General features: G+C 43.5%; 1 protein-coding gene across 1 annotated transcript; it reads left to right on the top strand.

Annotated features, from left to right (window-relative positions):
* Positions 1–10,406: 10,406 nt before the first annotated feature.
* PIGM (phosphatidylinositol glycan anchor biosynthesis class M) lies at positions 10,407–11,672 on the top strand. The gene has a single exon (XM_086460399.1). The coding sequence runs from the start codon at positions 10,407–10,409 to the stop codon at positions 11,670–11,672; it is 1,266 nt and encodes a 421-aa protein (XP_086316525.1).
* The last annotated feature ends 1,346 nt before the right edge of the window (positions 11,673–13,018 follow it).

Raw genomic sequence — 13,018 nt, 5'->3', positions numbered from 1 at the left:
TATGAATTGTCCCAAGTCTACAAACATGGCTTGCCTGAATTCTCACCATGGCTTTACTTTCAATAGTAAAACTCCTATCATAGGAAACACTGAGCACTCATACCAACAGAGTCCGCCTTCCACTTCTGATCCAGGTGCAGCAGACCTGCAGAGCACAAGGGGCCAGAAGGCATCCTTGAGCATATGTGGGAAGAGCATACTCCAGCACACCAAATGGGGGAAAACTGACAAAACAGATTGATGGTACAGCTGTCACTTTGAATTAACAGTGAACGAATAAGCTCTGAAGGCTGACTTAAAAGACACACGTACAAGAGACACAGGTTAGGGGACAGTATCAGCCTATGTAACAAGGAGGTGAGAGAAGTAGGGACAGAACTGTAACCACTAAAGACAGCACCAAAGACAGTATGAACTTTTGCTACCAGGTAATTATACTCTGCAGAAGCACCATCAGCTGAGATCATTAACACAGCAAGAGGCAAAGCTCAAACAGAAACTGTGCATAAGCAACTAATCCAGACAAGTAACTATCAGAATTTGAACAAAGAGCAGCTAAATAAATATTTAGGAGATAGAAAACACTAGTCACTGAAAAAAAAGTGGATTTCCACAGACAGCTATTGAAGGGTACATCCTCTATAACTAAGTCTCTAGGACAGTCTCTCCTGAGCTTATGATTCTGCAGTGCAAGTACAATAGCATCTGTCCTGGTTTGGCTGGGATAGAATCACAGCCCAGCTATGCTAGGCAGGGCGTTAACCTCGAGCCAGCCAGGGCAGCTGACCTGAGTTAGCTACAGGTGTAGCCCACACCATAATGTCAAGGTCATTATTAAGGAGGAAAGTCTAGTGAGGAAGGAGGAGTTCTGGCTGGGGTTCCTCCTGCTCCTCTGCAGGACTATAACAGCCAGACATTCTAGACTGAGTATAACTTTGTATATTTCATTTGTTTTGTTGTTTCATTAAATCTGTCCCTCTTTCAACCTTCAGTTCTCCTCTTCCTGATTCCCCATCTCAACTGGGGAGTGGTTATTGGGTGACAGAATAACCGCTATAGTTTAGCCCCAGTACAGGCTAAACGTCGAGAGCATCTAGCCATGATGCACAATAGAATAGCATACTGCAAAAGGAATAAGGTAGAATTATTACTCAGGGACACTTTCCTAGTTTTCCCTGACAAGCTATTTAAAAAAAAAAAAAAGTACAATAGCATTAAAAAGACATTTAACAAGTTATTTAACCAGTTTAAAATCATTCATGAGGTAAGACAAGGAAGCCCTTTCTTGGTTAAGGCCAAAAGCACCACAGGAAGCTAAAAGAATGGTTCATTCCCTTTCTAGAGGGAGTATGTAGAGTTTTATGCAATAGAGAACTGCTTTTTTCCAAAACTCCTGGAGAACACAGAAACCCAGATACTCTTCATTCACATTTTTCCACACACATGGTATACCTGGCTAGCAGTATCAACCATTACCCAGAGCACTCTTTTGTGAGAAACGCTAACATATGATTTATTTTTCCAACCCAGAGCTTAGACTAGCTTGGAAGCAAAGTGCAAAACCAGCTTTGAGAAGACCAGAGGATTACCCATACCTCTACAGGCTAGAGCTCCCTAACAGCTGCTCAGCTCTCCAACAGACTGTTCCTTCTCTCCAGGCAAGGGGAGCTAGGAAACCCCACCTGCACTTTCTTCTAGACATCCCCATTCAAGAACAGCAAACTGAACAACAGAGAGCTATTCCCTCTTCTCCTTCACCACTCCCGCAGGAGAAGTCCTACATGCTCCATACTCACACTTACTTGCTGTAGCTCCTCACAAACAGCAGCTCTGGAGCCCTTCCAGCAGTTAGCCCTAGCAGCTGGGCACTGCCTTTTCTAACAGCTACTTCTAATCAGCTGCACAGCCAAAGCTGGGAAAATAGTTAGGCTGCACCATATTACCACGGGGTAAAAGAAAGCCCCATAATAATCCAAAAGCTGTCTACTTTTATTTATAATTATCATCCAATACAGTGCTTACAGGCCTGAATTTCTCATAACATACTGCTTCAGTGTTCCATTTCTGTGAACAGCTCCCTAAGGCATTATGTCAGCACAAAAAAAAAATAGGTGGTAGGACAAGAACCCTTCACCCAAGCATGTGAGATTTCCCCAACGAAAGCTAAAATCATTCAAAGGGAAGTAGGTGCTTCCACTGACCCCCACACCTGCTCGGAACTATGCCTCGTCTTCCCTTTGTTTTCACGCCACCAAGAAGAAAGAAGAAAAGTTAAGAGACTTTATTTTATTTTTTTAGTTTTCAGTGTTTGTACCTGGCATTGAAACAAAGTGCAACAATGTCATCAGGATTATTGATAGAAGAAACATAAGATGTTTACTGTTGATAAAGAAAGGCAGCTTCTCATAAGGTGGGTTTTTTTGGTCACAGAATATAAAAGAAATGAAAATATTAACTTCTCTGATCCATCGATTAGTTTTGACCATGAAGACAAAGGCAGGAAACTGCATCATTGATTTTATTGAGTAATTTTAGAAACGTTGTAGTGCTACACAATGTAACTGCTCTATCTGCAGTAGACACTTAGAGCTCATTTTTGTATCTGCTGGGAAAAAAGCACCACCACACCCTTGCAAATCCATCTGATGCCCAAAAGCATAAGAAACAGAGGGGGTGAGGCTAGTCCCCACTGTTCATCTCAGCCACCTCTGCGAGACTTAGTTCGAGATGACATCTGCAAGTAGAGTTATCTGTTCTTATCTCAGTGAGTAACTGCAAACACAAACACAGTCAAAGAACAAAAGCCTGATATGCAACAACTCTGGAGCACCACACTTTCTGAAAGAAGGGGCAATTTCCGACCACCGACACCCAGAAGCAATGCTCAGGGCAACATTCATTCCCTACTATCTTGAATTGCTGCTGCAGTCCATCTTGCAGGAGCAATAACATCTCCACTGGAGTCAGTCCTCTTTGTCCCAAAATTTGCAGAAGCGCTCAAGAGCTCCACTCCTCTGGCAAATCTCCAGACAGAATTCCCAACAGTTACTCAATGCAACTGCACAAACAACTTTTTCTTTTTCTTTTTTTTTTTTTTCAGACTAAGTCAAAAAAAAACCACCCAAACAAAGCATCACAGTGGTTTGGATCAAACCATCAATTAAGAGATAGCTTTACCCCTAACATTCTTCTTCCTCCAGAGTTTACAAAACTATGCTACACAGTACCTCCAGGGATGAAGACGACATCCTTAAACCTTTCCCAATGCAGCTGTCCTACATCTCAGGTAAATCACCTAACACTTACTGTGAAGGACTGCATATGTTTCCTTATTGGTTGTGTAATTAACCCTCTTTAGCATCTCCATTTTTTCCAGCAGACATTCTTAAGAAATGGTATCAGAACTTGCTAATAATAAACTGTGTTTTTTAACAAACTTACATGCTCATTCTCATTGCTTGTTCTAGTTACACTGAAATAGAACATACCAAGCAATACACAGAAGTCTATTATGGCTATACAGTTATTTGTATTGACCAAACTTGCAATAGCAAATAAATCATATTTCACCTTTTCCCACAGAACCTATTGTTTATTAGGGAGAATTACATTCTTTTTTTAATTTGCCTTTTGTATCTGTCATTCCTGTGACTTCCATTAAGGTGTTTTATCTACTATGTGTTGGCATAACAGTACTTTTTATTTCAGTCCTCTTAACCAGGACATCAAGGGAGGAGAGCACAGCATGGAAAGACACTCAAGTGGCTGGAAATGGAGCTGTGGCAGGTTACGGCCCTCTGCTAGACATTAAAGGACTCATTAATCAGAATTGTTTCCTTGTACTTTGGTCACAGAAAGTCCAGTTTGTCTCTCCATCCCTATTGAAGTCACGTAATACTGAACAACATTCAGAAATTAGATTCCTACCAACTTCAGGAAAATAGGCATTCAGGTAAAAGAGAATTTCCCTACTACAGAAGAAGCAGAAGCACAAACAGTATCATAACTAGAAAATGAACCCAGGGAACGCATGGGAAAGACTAAGAGAAGCTATGGCTGCTTCTTCCTCAGGAAAATGTTTGATCAAAACTCTTATGTTCTTGGACCCCATGAAACCCAACTGTCACCTAAGCTGGAAGAGGCCAAGTTTCCACAGTTCAGCTACCCATGGAAGTGGTTTGTGTTCCAGTGCCAGCTTGTATTTTTTCCAGGGATAATTATAAATTTCTGGCCTCAACCACAGCTCCTGTAACTTGTGAGTTACAGCCCAGAATTCTGCACCTAAAGAACTTACTACTTCAGCCACTGAGTCAAAGTCAATTGAGACCTATTTCTAACCAAACTATTGATGACTACCTCTTGCACCTTTTCACGTTTGGGCCATCTGTTCTGAAAGCAGCGTTAAGAAACAAACAAGCTCAGAAGCAGAGGTGGATATGATCTTCTTTCTATATTTGATGTCTACTTGTCCATTTAAACAACAAGACAGAGGTTCAGAATACAGTTTTGTGTCTCATTCGTGTATCTCAATATGATCTCAGGAACTGGGCATTACTGGAGGTCTCACTGACAGAGAAAGTGGTGGTCTAACTTAGGATCAGAAGATAGATTTCCCTCCCCACCACCCTGCTAACTACAGGTTGTCCTTTATATTTGATAAAAGAATTGTGTGCGAAGACTGAAACAAATACATTTCAAGTTTTGTCTCTTCTCATCCTCCAAAGAATTGGAAAACAATTAATTAAGTGGCTATTAACGAAAAATACGCAAAATGTTTCCCTTAATCACTTAAAAAATCAAGTATTGGGACTGAGTGCTGTTTAGGACACTTATGGCTGGCTGCACTGATGGATAATGGCTCTTGAGCCAAGGGCACCTCAGATGCTGACACGCAAAATCTAATCTCCTCACTTACATAAAGGGTCACAAATTTTACTGCTTGAACAGAGGATGGATCCCATACATCTCACATTTTCAAGCTGTGCCACCCATTTCAGACAGAAACGAAGGCATCTAAAGAGATGAATAAAACGTGGACATTCAGAAAGACACAGCTATTACTCCTTAAGTATGCTTATCACACATATATGTAACAAACTTTATATAGAGTAAATATATATTATATACATAGCTTTAGTATATGAATATGCACATACATGTCTACAAAATCCTCTAACAGAGACTTCCCAGTTCTCAATACCTAATGCTGCACTTGTACCTTCAAAAATCGGCAAGAAATTGTGCCTAACCGAATTAGATTTAGCCTTTTACAGGTGCCAGAAACTCATGCTTTCTGGGTGTGTTGTCAGGCTCTGCACAATGGTCAGAACCAGCAGTCCTGTGCCAGGAACCTTCCATCTTCAAATCTCCTAAATCCATAATTTGTCATTTGGCTCCAGTTTCTCTCCTGCCTGGGCTCTTATCAGTTCTCTCTATGCATTCTTTTGTTCACAGAAGTAAAGAGACAGAAAAAAAAAAAAAAAAAAAGCAGAGAAAATTCAGCTCATGTCTTTGTTGTACACTGCCACTTCTGGAATCCTAATCCACTGGGCTTCCTTCCCCATTAGCCAGTTCTACAGCAGTAATGTAAAAAGGGGTAAAGCACTTCTGCTTGGCATTCCCAGTCAGGCAGTGAGACAGCTGGGCATTGGCCAACTTAGGAGCAGGTAACTCCTTTTTTACCATATCACACTTCAGATACACCACAACCTTAAATCAATACAGGACACATTTTTTTAGAATCTCTCCCTAGGCCAACATCATATTTCAGTGGACTTATTCTTGCTGAGTAACCTGTTGCATGTGTTTTCTCAGCCATAGTCTTTTTTTCTGAAATACTAATTTTTAACAGGTTTCCCTACAGACTATTTTTTTTCTAGTACTGATTGTGTACTCCTTACTGTATTCCAGTACAGAGTTAGCATTTTACCTAATACACTGACATACAATCAGCATAACCCCTGCAAGCAGAACTCTGGAAACACCACTTAAAGCATATTGTGCAAAACCATAATGTGGTGGAAAAAAAAAATTCCTTTACAAGTCAGATCACATTCTCTGAATAGCCACATTTTTAGCACAATGTGTGAGTAAGGGTATAGATTTATCAAGCAGTTCTAATTAACCATATTAGCAGAAAAAGCTTAAGGGAATAGTGATGGCCTTATATTTCTAATAATGACCTTCTTCTGTGAAGAGTTCTAATGTGTTTTTTTTGGAAAACCTCCTGTGTTATTCACTCCAGTACTGAAGCAAATATGAACACTTCATCACATAATCTTAACTATACTTCCCTTTTGCCAATAATATCTGAAGTTCAACACACTACAAATATTTGAAAGGCATCAATCATATTTGCAAAACAAATTTATTTTATCAAGCCCAAAATAACTAACTTAAGTGTTAGTTGCTTTTTCTACCGAATTTCATGTGCTGCAAGAAACAGATTGTACTAATCACCTTATCAAAAATTTGCTGTCAGTTTATAAATATATTAAGCAGGAGTATATCTCATGTAAGGAAACATTCTGGGTTCAAAAGAACATAAGAAAATTAAAAGGGAACTCTAATAAATTACAGCACAGCAGTCTCCCCTTTCAGAAGTCTGAAGACCATACACCAGCTGTTGTCCAAGATCTTTCTGATATATCTTACTCATCTTTCCTACCGCCTTTTACAGATACAGACTTGTCACAGTAGACATACAATAAGACAAGTTATTAGTCATCATGATCAAATTTTATCTCCTAACTCAACAACAAAATCTCGAAGTATAGCTAAACATTAACATTTAGGTAACTGCAGAAGAGACTTGCGTGAGAAGTGCCTCACCATGAGATCTCAGTAGAATGAGCTAAAATACATCATGTGAAAGGATCCTCCAACTGCTTTCCTCCTATGAAGCCCCTTAATGCTCTTTCTTCCATAACTTTTCAGATATTTAAGCTTGTTTAGCCTCCTAGGCCACCTGAATTTTAGTAAGGCTCTCACCACTGCAACCCAACACTTGTTCTCCCTTTCCTTGCACTGCTACTAACCACCATGTCTCCCTTATGTTACTTCAAAGCACTGCTACCACAATCACCTTCAAATTCATAGTCAAGTTCTTCACATCCATTCACTAGCCTCCTTATCCTCCTCCAAGATCTCAAGTGTAATCTGTTAGTCCCTCCAGTATCCATCAGATCTAGTTTTTACCATACGATCACCTTTGTTCATCAATGAAAGCAGCCTCAGCTTACCCCTCCTCAAAACTAACCCTCTACCATAGTGTGATAGTAAACCCTTGAACGGCAAGTACAGGACCAACTGTGATGACTGCTCCTGACTGACCAGGAGCCAGCTTGTCACTCTCTCCCTCACTCACCAGCTGTCACCCTCCAGTTGTACCTTGGCTTTCAGATGGTAAAAATTTCCACTAGGCCTTTGAGCTCTTTGCATAATAAGGCCTGTTTCATTATCTTTGCGATGCTACTACTGCTGTGTAACACTTAACGACAGGGCAAGTGAGGTAGCTTCTGGAATACACGTCCAGTGCTGCTGAAGTAGTCTTTGTTACAGAAGATGAAGACATGAGAAGTTAACATTTGGGGTCAGGCTTGTCATCCCCCATCATGAGAATGCAACAGAAGCAGATATAGACGTGATACCGGTTTATAAAACACCCAATGGTACCATCCTTGAGACTGTGTAAACCAAATGCACAGTAGGTACTGGAGAAACCCATTTATACACATGTGCATATAGATACATGTATACACGCATTTCTATTTAGTTAATATTTTATGTATGGTTACGGCTGACTCCACACTTTTCTTCATACTGTTTGTATCTTCATGTGCATTGGAATCAATCAGCTTCAGTCCCAGCAGTTCTATTAGTTTTTATCTCCTAGCATTTTCTAAAAGTGGCTCCTGGTGACTTGCATAAATAAAAGCAGCATTTTACAGGAACAACAGATTTATAACTTTAATAAGACTGCCCTCCTTCCTGCATTAAAGTCTACAGTACATGACAAATCAGGTTAAGCAAGCTGGTATCAAATCTGAAGCCAAACATGGTTTTGAGCCAAACCTTAATTCTCTGAAGAGCTTCAGGCTTATTTTCAAGATGTTGAATTATTGATAAGGAAAATCAATTCTTTTTCCAGCTCAGACAATGTTATACAGTCACAGCATATGCAACAATAGCTAAGGCAGCTTTTCTGTTTTATTAACTTCATAACCCTTTAGAATTAAATTATCTACCTTTTCAGAATCCAGATAAACAGTCACTATGGACAGCTTCACAACTTCTATTAACTTCAGATGAGAATAAAAGATTTGTCTGAAAACAGACAAAAAACATCTGAGACTTGCAAACTCCTAAGTTTATTTATTAAACTAGTATTATTTAACCGATATCGTTAAACTTAAGACACTTCAGCAAGTAAACTGCAATGCATTTCTCAGTTTCCTCAAAGGAACTGAAGTAATAAAACATATTCCACCCAAAGAGGCAACAGAAGAATCACCAACAATCCCAGGAGAAAGTAGGTAGATGGCAAGAACAGTCCTTTGTGAGCAATAAACTTCCTGAAACAAAAAATTTAGGAGCATCTACACACATACTTTCACTTAAGACTTGTAGTTCCGTGGAATATCAAGTGATTTCAGTCCCAGTGATTTTTATTAAGTCTCTGTCTCCTAGCATTTCCAGAGGATATCTTGGGCACAACAAAGGATAAGGTTATGTAACCTCCTGTAAAAGTATCCCAACCATTATAGTACAAGATGTATAAAAGGAGGAAGCTGATAAAATGACGTTACCAATCTTTCCCATTCTAAAGTAGAACAGTACTGTAAGGACAGTAGTAAGCAGTTATTTACGAAGGAGCAACAACCACCCTCACGCCCTACCCCACAAATACCATAACCATCAGTTTTTGGACTTTTTGGTGAGTTAATGGAGAAGTCTCTTGAGCTTTCCTGCTGACGATGTCCAGTGTAGCACATAATATGTAAATACCTGGTGACCTGTACAGACAGATGAAAAAATTATTCTCCAGGTTAGTCAGTTACTATGCTTCACCCATTGGCCAACTCAGCCTACACACCATATATTATTATGCAAAGTAAACCAGCCTTAACAGATAAAAATGAATAGCTGTGTGCACAGAAACAGCAGTATCTTTTGTCCCTCGAATAGCCTACCAGCTAGGACACCCTCCAAGACTTCTGTGCCAAATGCAAAAAATGTGCTTCCAGTTCTCTGATGAGTGTCCCCAGAACAGAGAAAAAGCAGATTCTTTTCAGTGAGCGACGTGAACCAGCAACACTGCAGCTCCCAAAATGTTCCCGAATGAAACTATTCAGCAAAAAGTACGTAGTTGCAATTAACTACTAAATAAGCAACTGCACATTTTTTGATGAATAAAGCATCTCGAAAAAAAAAAACCCTACTCAGTTCTAATATGAAACCCATAATACTGGTAAGTAACAAACACCTGTTTTTCAGTCAGCTACAATTCAAATGTGAGATACAATCTATAGCAAATATCCAGACAGGAAAACTATTTGAAAAATTTACAAAACCCCTCAAAATACAGTGGAATTAATTTATTTGTGTAAATAACTCCTTCTAAGCTCTGATTTTTATAGTACTTTTTCTGATCCAAGTAAATGAGAAATTTACTGTGGCAGGAAGCTTACCTACGTGCTTTAGAGAAAGCTCATACGTCTAGGCAAAACACAGCCATTCGCAGAAGGTAAATAACAGATGTTATTTTTCCTTCTTCACCTTACTTCACTGCTATCGCACATGATGCCTCTCTGCCCGCAGAGCCCTACCGATTCGCGCCGCACGCTGCTCCCTGCCCTGGCGAGGGCGAAGGAGCAGCAGCGGCGCGGGCGGTGACCCCGCAGGTCTCCCTACACCCCCTGACCAAGGCGCCAACCCTCCAACAACTCCCAGCCAGCGCTGCGGTGCCGCGCTCCCTGCAGGAGCCGCCGCAGCCCACCGGGACAACCACAAGCCGCTACCACACCGCAAAGGCGGCGAGGGCTCGCAGCAGGGGGGTCACACCGGCCGAGCCCCCGGCGCGCGCCTGCCCGCGGCCCGCGGGGACGGAGAACACCGAGGCCGCAGTCCCGACTGGCGGAAGCGGAGCGCCGGCTGCCGAAGTAACCCGGTCCCAGCGCCTCACGCAGCCGCGCCCGGGAAAACACGGCGACACCGGCGGCGCCCTCCCGCCCCGGCCTGGGCAACGGCTTCAGCGGCCGCATCACGCACGCGCTGCCGCGCGCATGCGCGGTGCCGCCTTTTCCCCACGCACACGGGCGGAAGCCGGGACTCGGCTGGGCTGCGCGCTCCCCATCCCCCCCCCGCCGCCACCGCTGCTGCCGCCGCCGTGTGGGAGCGCTGCGGGGATGGTGGTGAGGCGGCCGGGGCTGGGCGCCGTGCTGGGCGCAGCGCTGCTGGCGAGGCTGGGCCTGGTGCTGTACGGCCTGCACCAGGACGGGGCCATGCGGGTGCGGTACACCGACGTCGACTACCGGGTCTTCACTGACGCGGCGCGGCTGGTGACTGAGGGGCGGTCGCCCTACCGACGGGCCACCTACCGCTACACCCCGCTCCTGGCCTGGCTCCTGACCCCCAACGTCTACCTCGCCGAGATCTTCGGGAAGTTGCTCTTCGTGGCGGGGGACTTGGCGGCTGCTGTCGTCGCCTACCGGGCCCTGCGGCGCCGAGGGGCCGCCGCCGGCCAGGCCTGCGGGTGCTGCGCCGCCGCCTGGCTCCTCAACCCGCTGCCCATGGCCGTCTCCAGCCGGGGCAACGCCGAGGCCCTGGTCGCGCTGCTGGTGCTCGGCACCCTGTACTTGGTGGAGGGGGGGAGCGTAGGGAAGGCCGCGGCCTGCTACGGGCTGGCCGTGCACATGAAGATCTACCCGCTGAGCTACGCGCTGCCCATCGCGCTCCACCTGCAGAGCAGGCGGTGCGGCAGGGAAGGGGCGGTTGGTGCGGGGCCTGACAAAAAAGCAAAGCCTACCTCCGCAGTATACCTCCGGCAGCTCTTTGTAAAGATGCTGAACCGCGATGTGCTGCTTTTTGGAGCAGTTGCTGGATCTGTGCTGGCTGCCTTGACCATTGTGTTCTATCACCTCTATGGCTGGGAGTTTTTGGAGCATGCCTACCTCTACCACCTGACCAGGAGGGATATCCGCCACAACTTCTCTCCCTATTTCTACATGTTGTACTTAACTGCAGAGAGCAAATGGAGTTTTGCACTTGGGCTCGCAGCTTTTCTCCCCCAGCTGCTTTTGCTCCCGATTGTGTCCCTAGCATTTTACAGAGACCTTGCCTTCTGTTGTTTCCTACACACCGCTATTTTTGTGAGTTTTAACAAAGTGTGCACATCCCAATACTTTGTCTGGTATCTCTGCCTTTTGCCCCTCATAGTGCCTAGAGTTAAGATGTCCTGGTGTCGTGCTGTGCTGCTTCTTTTACTGTGGTTTGTTGGACAAGGCCTGTGGCTCGCTCCTGCGTACTTTCTGGAATTCAAAGGGTATAACACTTTTTTACTTATATGGTTGGCAGGCTTGCTTTTCCTTTTTATTAATAGCTTCATAATTGTTCAGATTATCTCACATTATCAAAATGAAGCACAAGTTGCAAAAAAACTCAAACAGCATTAATAAACAGGCCAAAATCCACAAGCAGCCCTACTGTCCTCCATGAGGCTTTTCATACCACTAGCACTTTGTTTAGTATAAATGCGTGTACGTTGTACTAAAGTGTGTTGTATCTAAATGATAGCGTTTCAGGGCCATGAGGGCACTGATCGCCCCGAGCAGCCCCAGTCCCACTCTGAGCAGCGTCTGCAGGTGTACCTGTCTCCCGTGTGGACCTTGAAACTGCGTTTTGACCATCTCTCCAGCACTGTCTCCTGCTCCTCCTGACTGGACTCCCTGGAAGGACCCTGGACCAGTTCATCACTTGCCGTGTCTGGGGCTGTGGGTTGACTCAGTTGCCAGCACCCGTCTCCGCTTGGTGCCATCTGTAGACACAGCGTGACTGCGTCCTGGTCGGTGAGGATATGGCCTGTGCTGGGGTCACCCTCAGCTCCTGCTTGTGCCCCCATGGAACAGCCCCAGTCTTTTACTCCTTGGCACCCTTTTTCTCAATTGTTAATTTACTTTTTGACAGCTGTGGCCTCTGTCTAGGAAAACACAGAAGATTATAAAGGAATATTGGAGTTTGACAGTCTTGTACATTCCAGTAAGTGGGTGGGGTGTTTTGCAAGGGTTCAGCTAATGAATGAATATAAAAGGCAATCATTTAATATGTACAGCGGGATTTATTTTTTCTTTTCTTTTCACACTTACATTTTAGCTATGTAGTGTTTGTGGTCTGTACCTGGTCTTTCTTCAGGAAAAAAGTGGTTATTTCATACAAGTCATTAACTCCTTGGAACTTTTCATTTAGCTTAGAGTTCGGCTATACCTGCTCGTTTGGGTACTTATTTTTGCCTTTTCAGTGCTCTTTGAGTTTTTGAACAGATGTGTTCCACTTGCCATGGAGGAAGATTTTTCCTAATACCTGTCTTGGATCCCAGAGATGCGTAAGGCAAAAATATTTTTTCCTTGCTGCCACGATTTAGAAAAGAGGCCACTGCTTTAAGCTGCAGTTAATTAACAGTTATTGTGGATGTTAACGGTAGCAAGTGCAGTGAGTCAAAGTACAAAGCTAGAGTGGTACCTGTGTCACAAAAGCACTAGAGTTTATACCAAAAAGTAATTGCAAATGTAGTTTCTTGGTAGTTCAGTATCTCTGCTATTTAAAATAAATGAAAAAGAAAGTGAAAGGAGTTGAGGAAGTGGAGCAGTTGTCAGAAGAAAGGGAAAGTTTGAAAACAGGAAGCTCTACAGACTGTCAAAAGGAGGTATTTATTCCCAGATGAGATGTGAGAAGATGTGGAATTGAGTGTCGGGTGGTAGTGAGAGGAGTTCAGAGCTGTTTTGGAGTCAATACTTGCAACGTG

This window comes from Leptosomus discolor, chromosome 2, assembly GCF_034619465.1.
Source record: "Leptosomus discolor isolate bLepDis1 chromosome 2, bLepDis1.hap2, whole genome shotgun sequence".
NCBI classification, from domain to species: Eukaryota; Metazoa; Chordata; class Aves; order Leptosomiformes; family Leptosomidae; genus Leptosomus; species Leptosomus discolor.
This window is presented reverse-complemented; position numbering and strand designations above follow the sequence as displayed.

Bases quoted from the DNA above. Each gene is read 5' to 3' on its own strand.
- PIGM (XM_086460399.1), top strand. From the start codon at position 10,407: ATGGTGGTGAGGCGGCCGGGGCTGGGCGCCGTGCTGGGCGCAGCGCTG.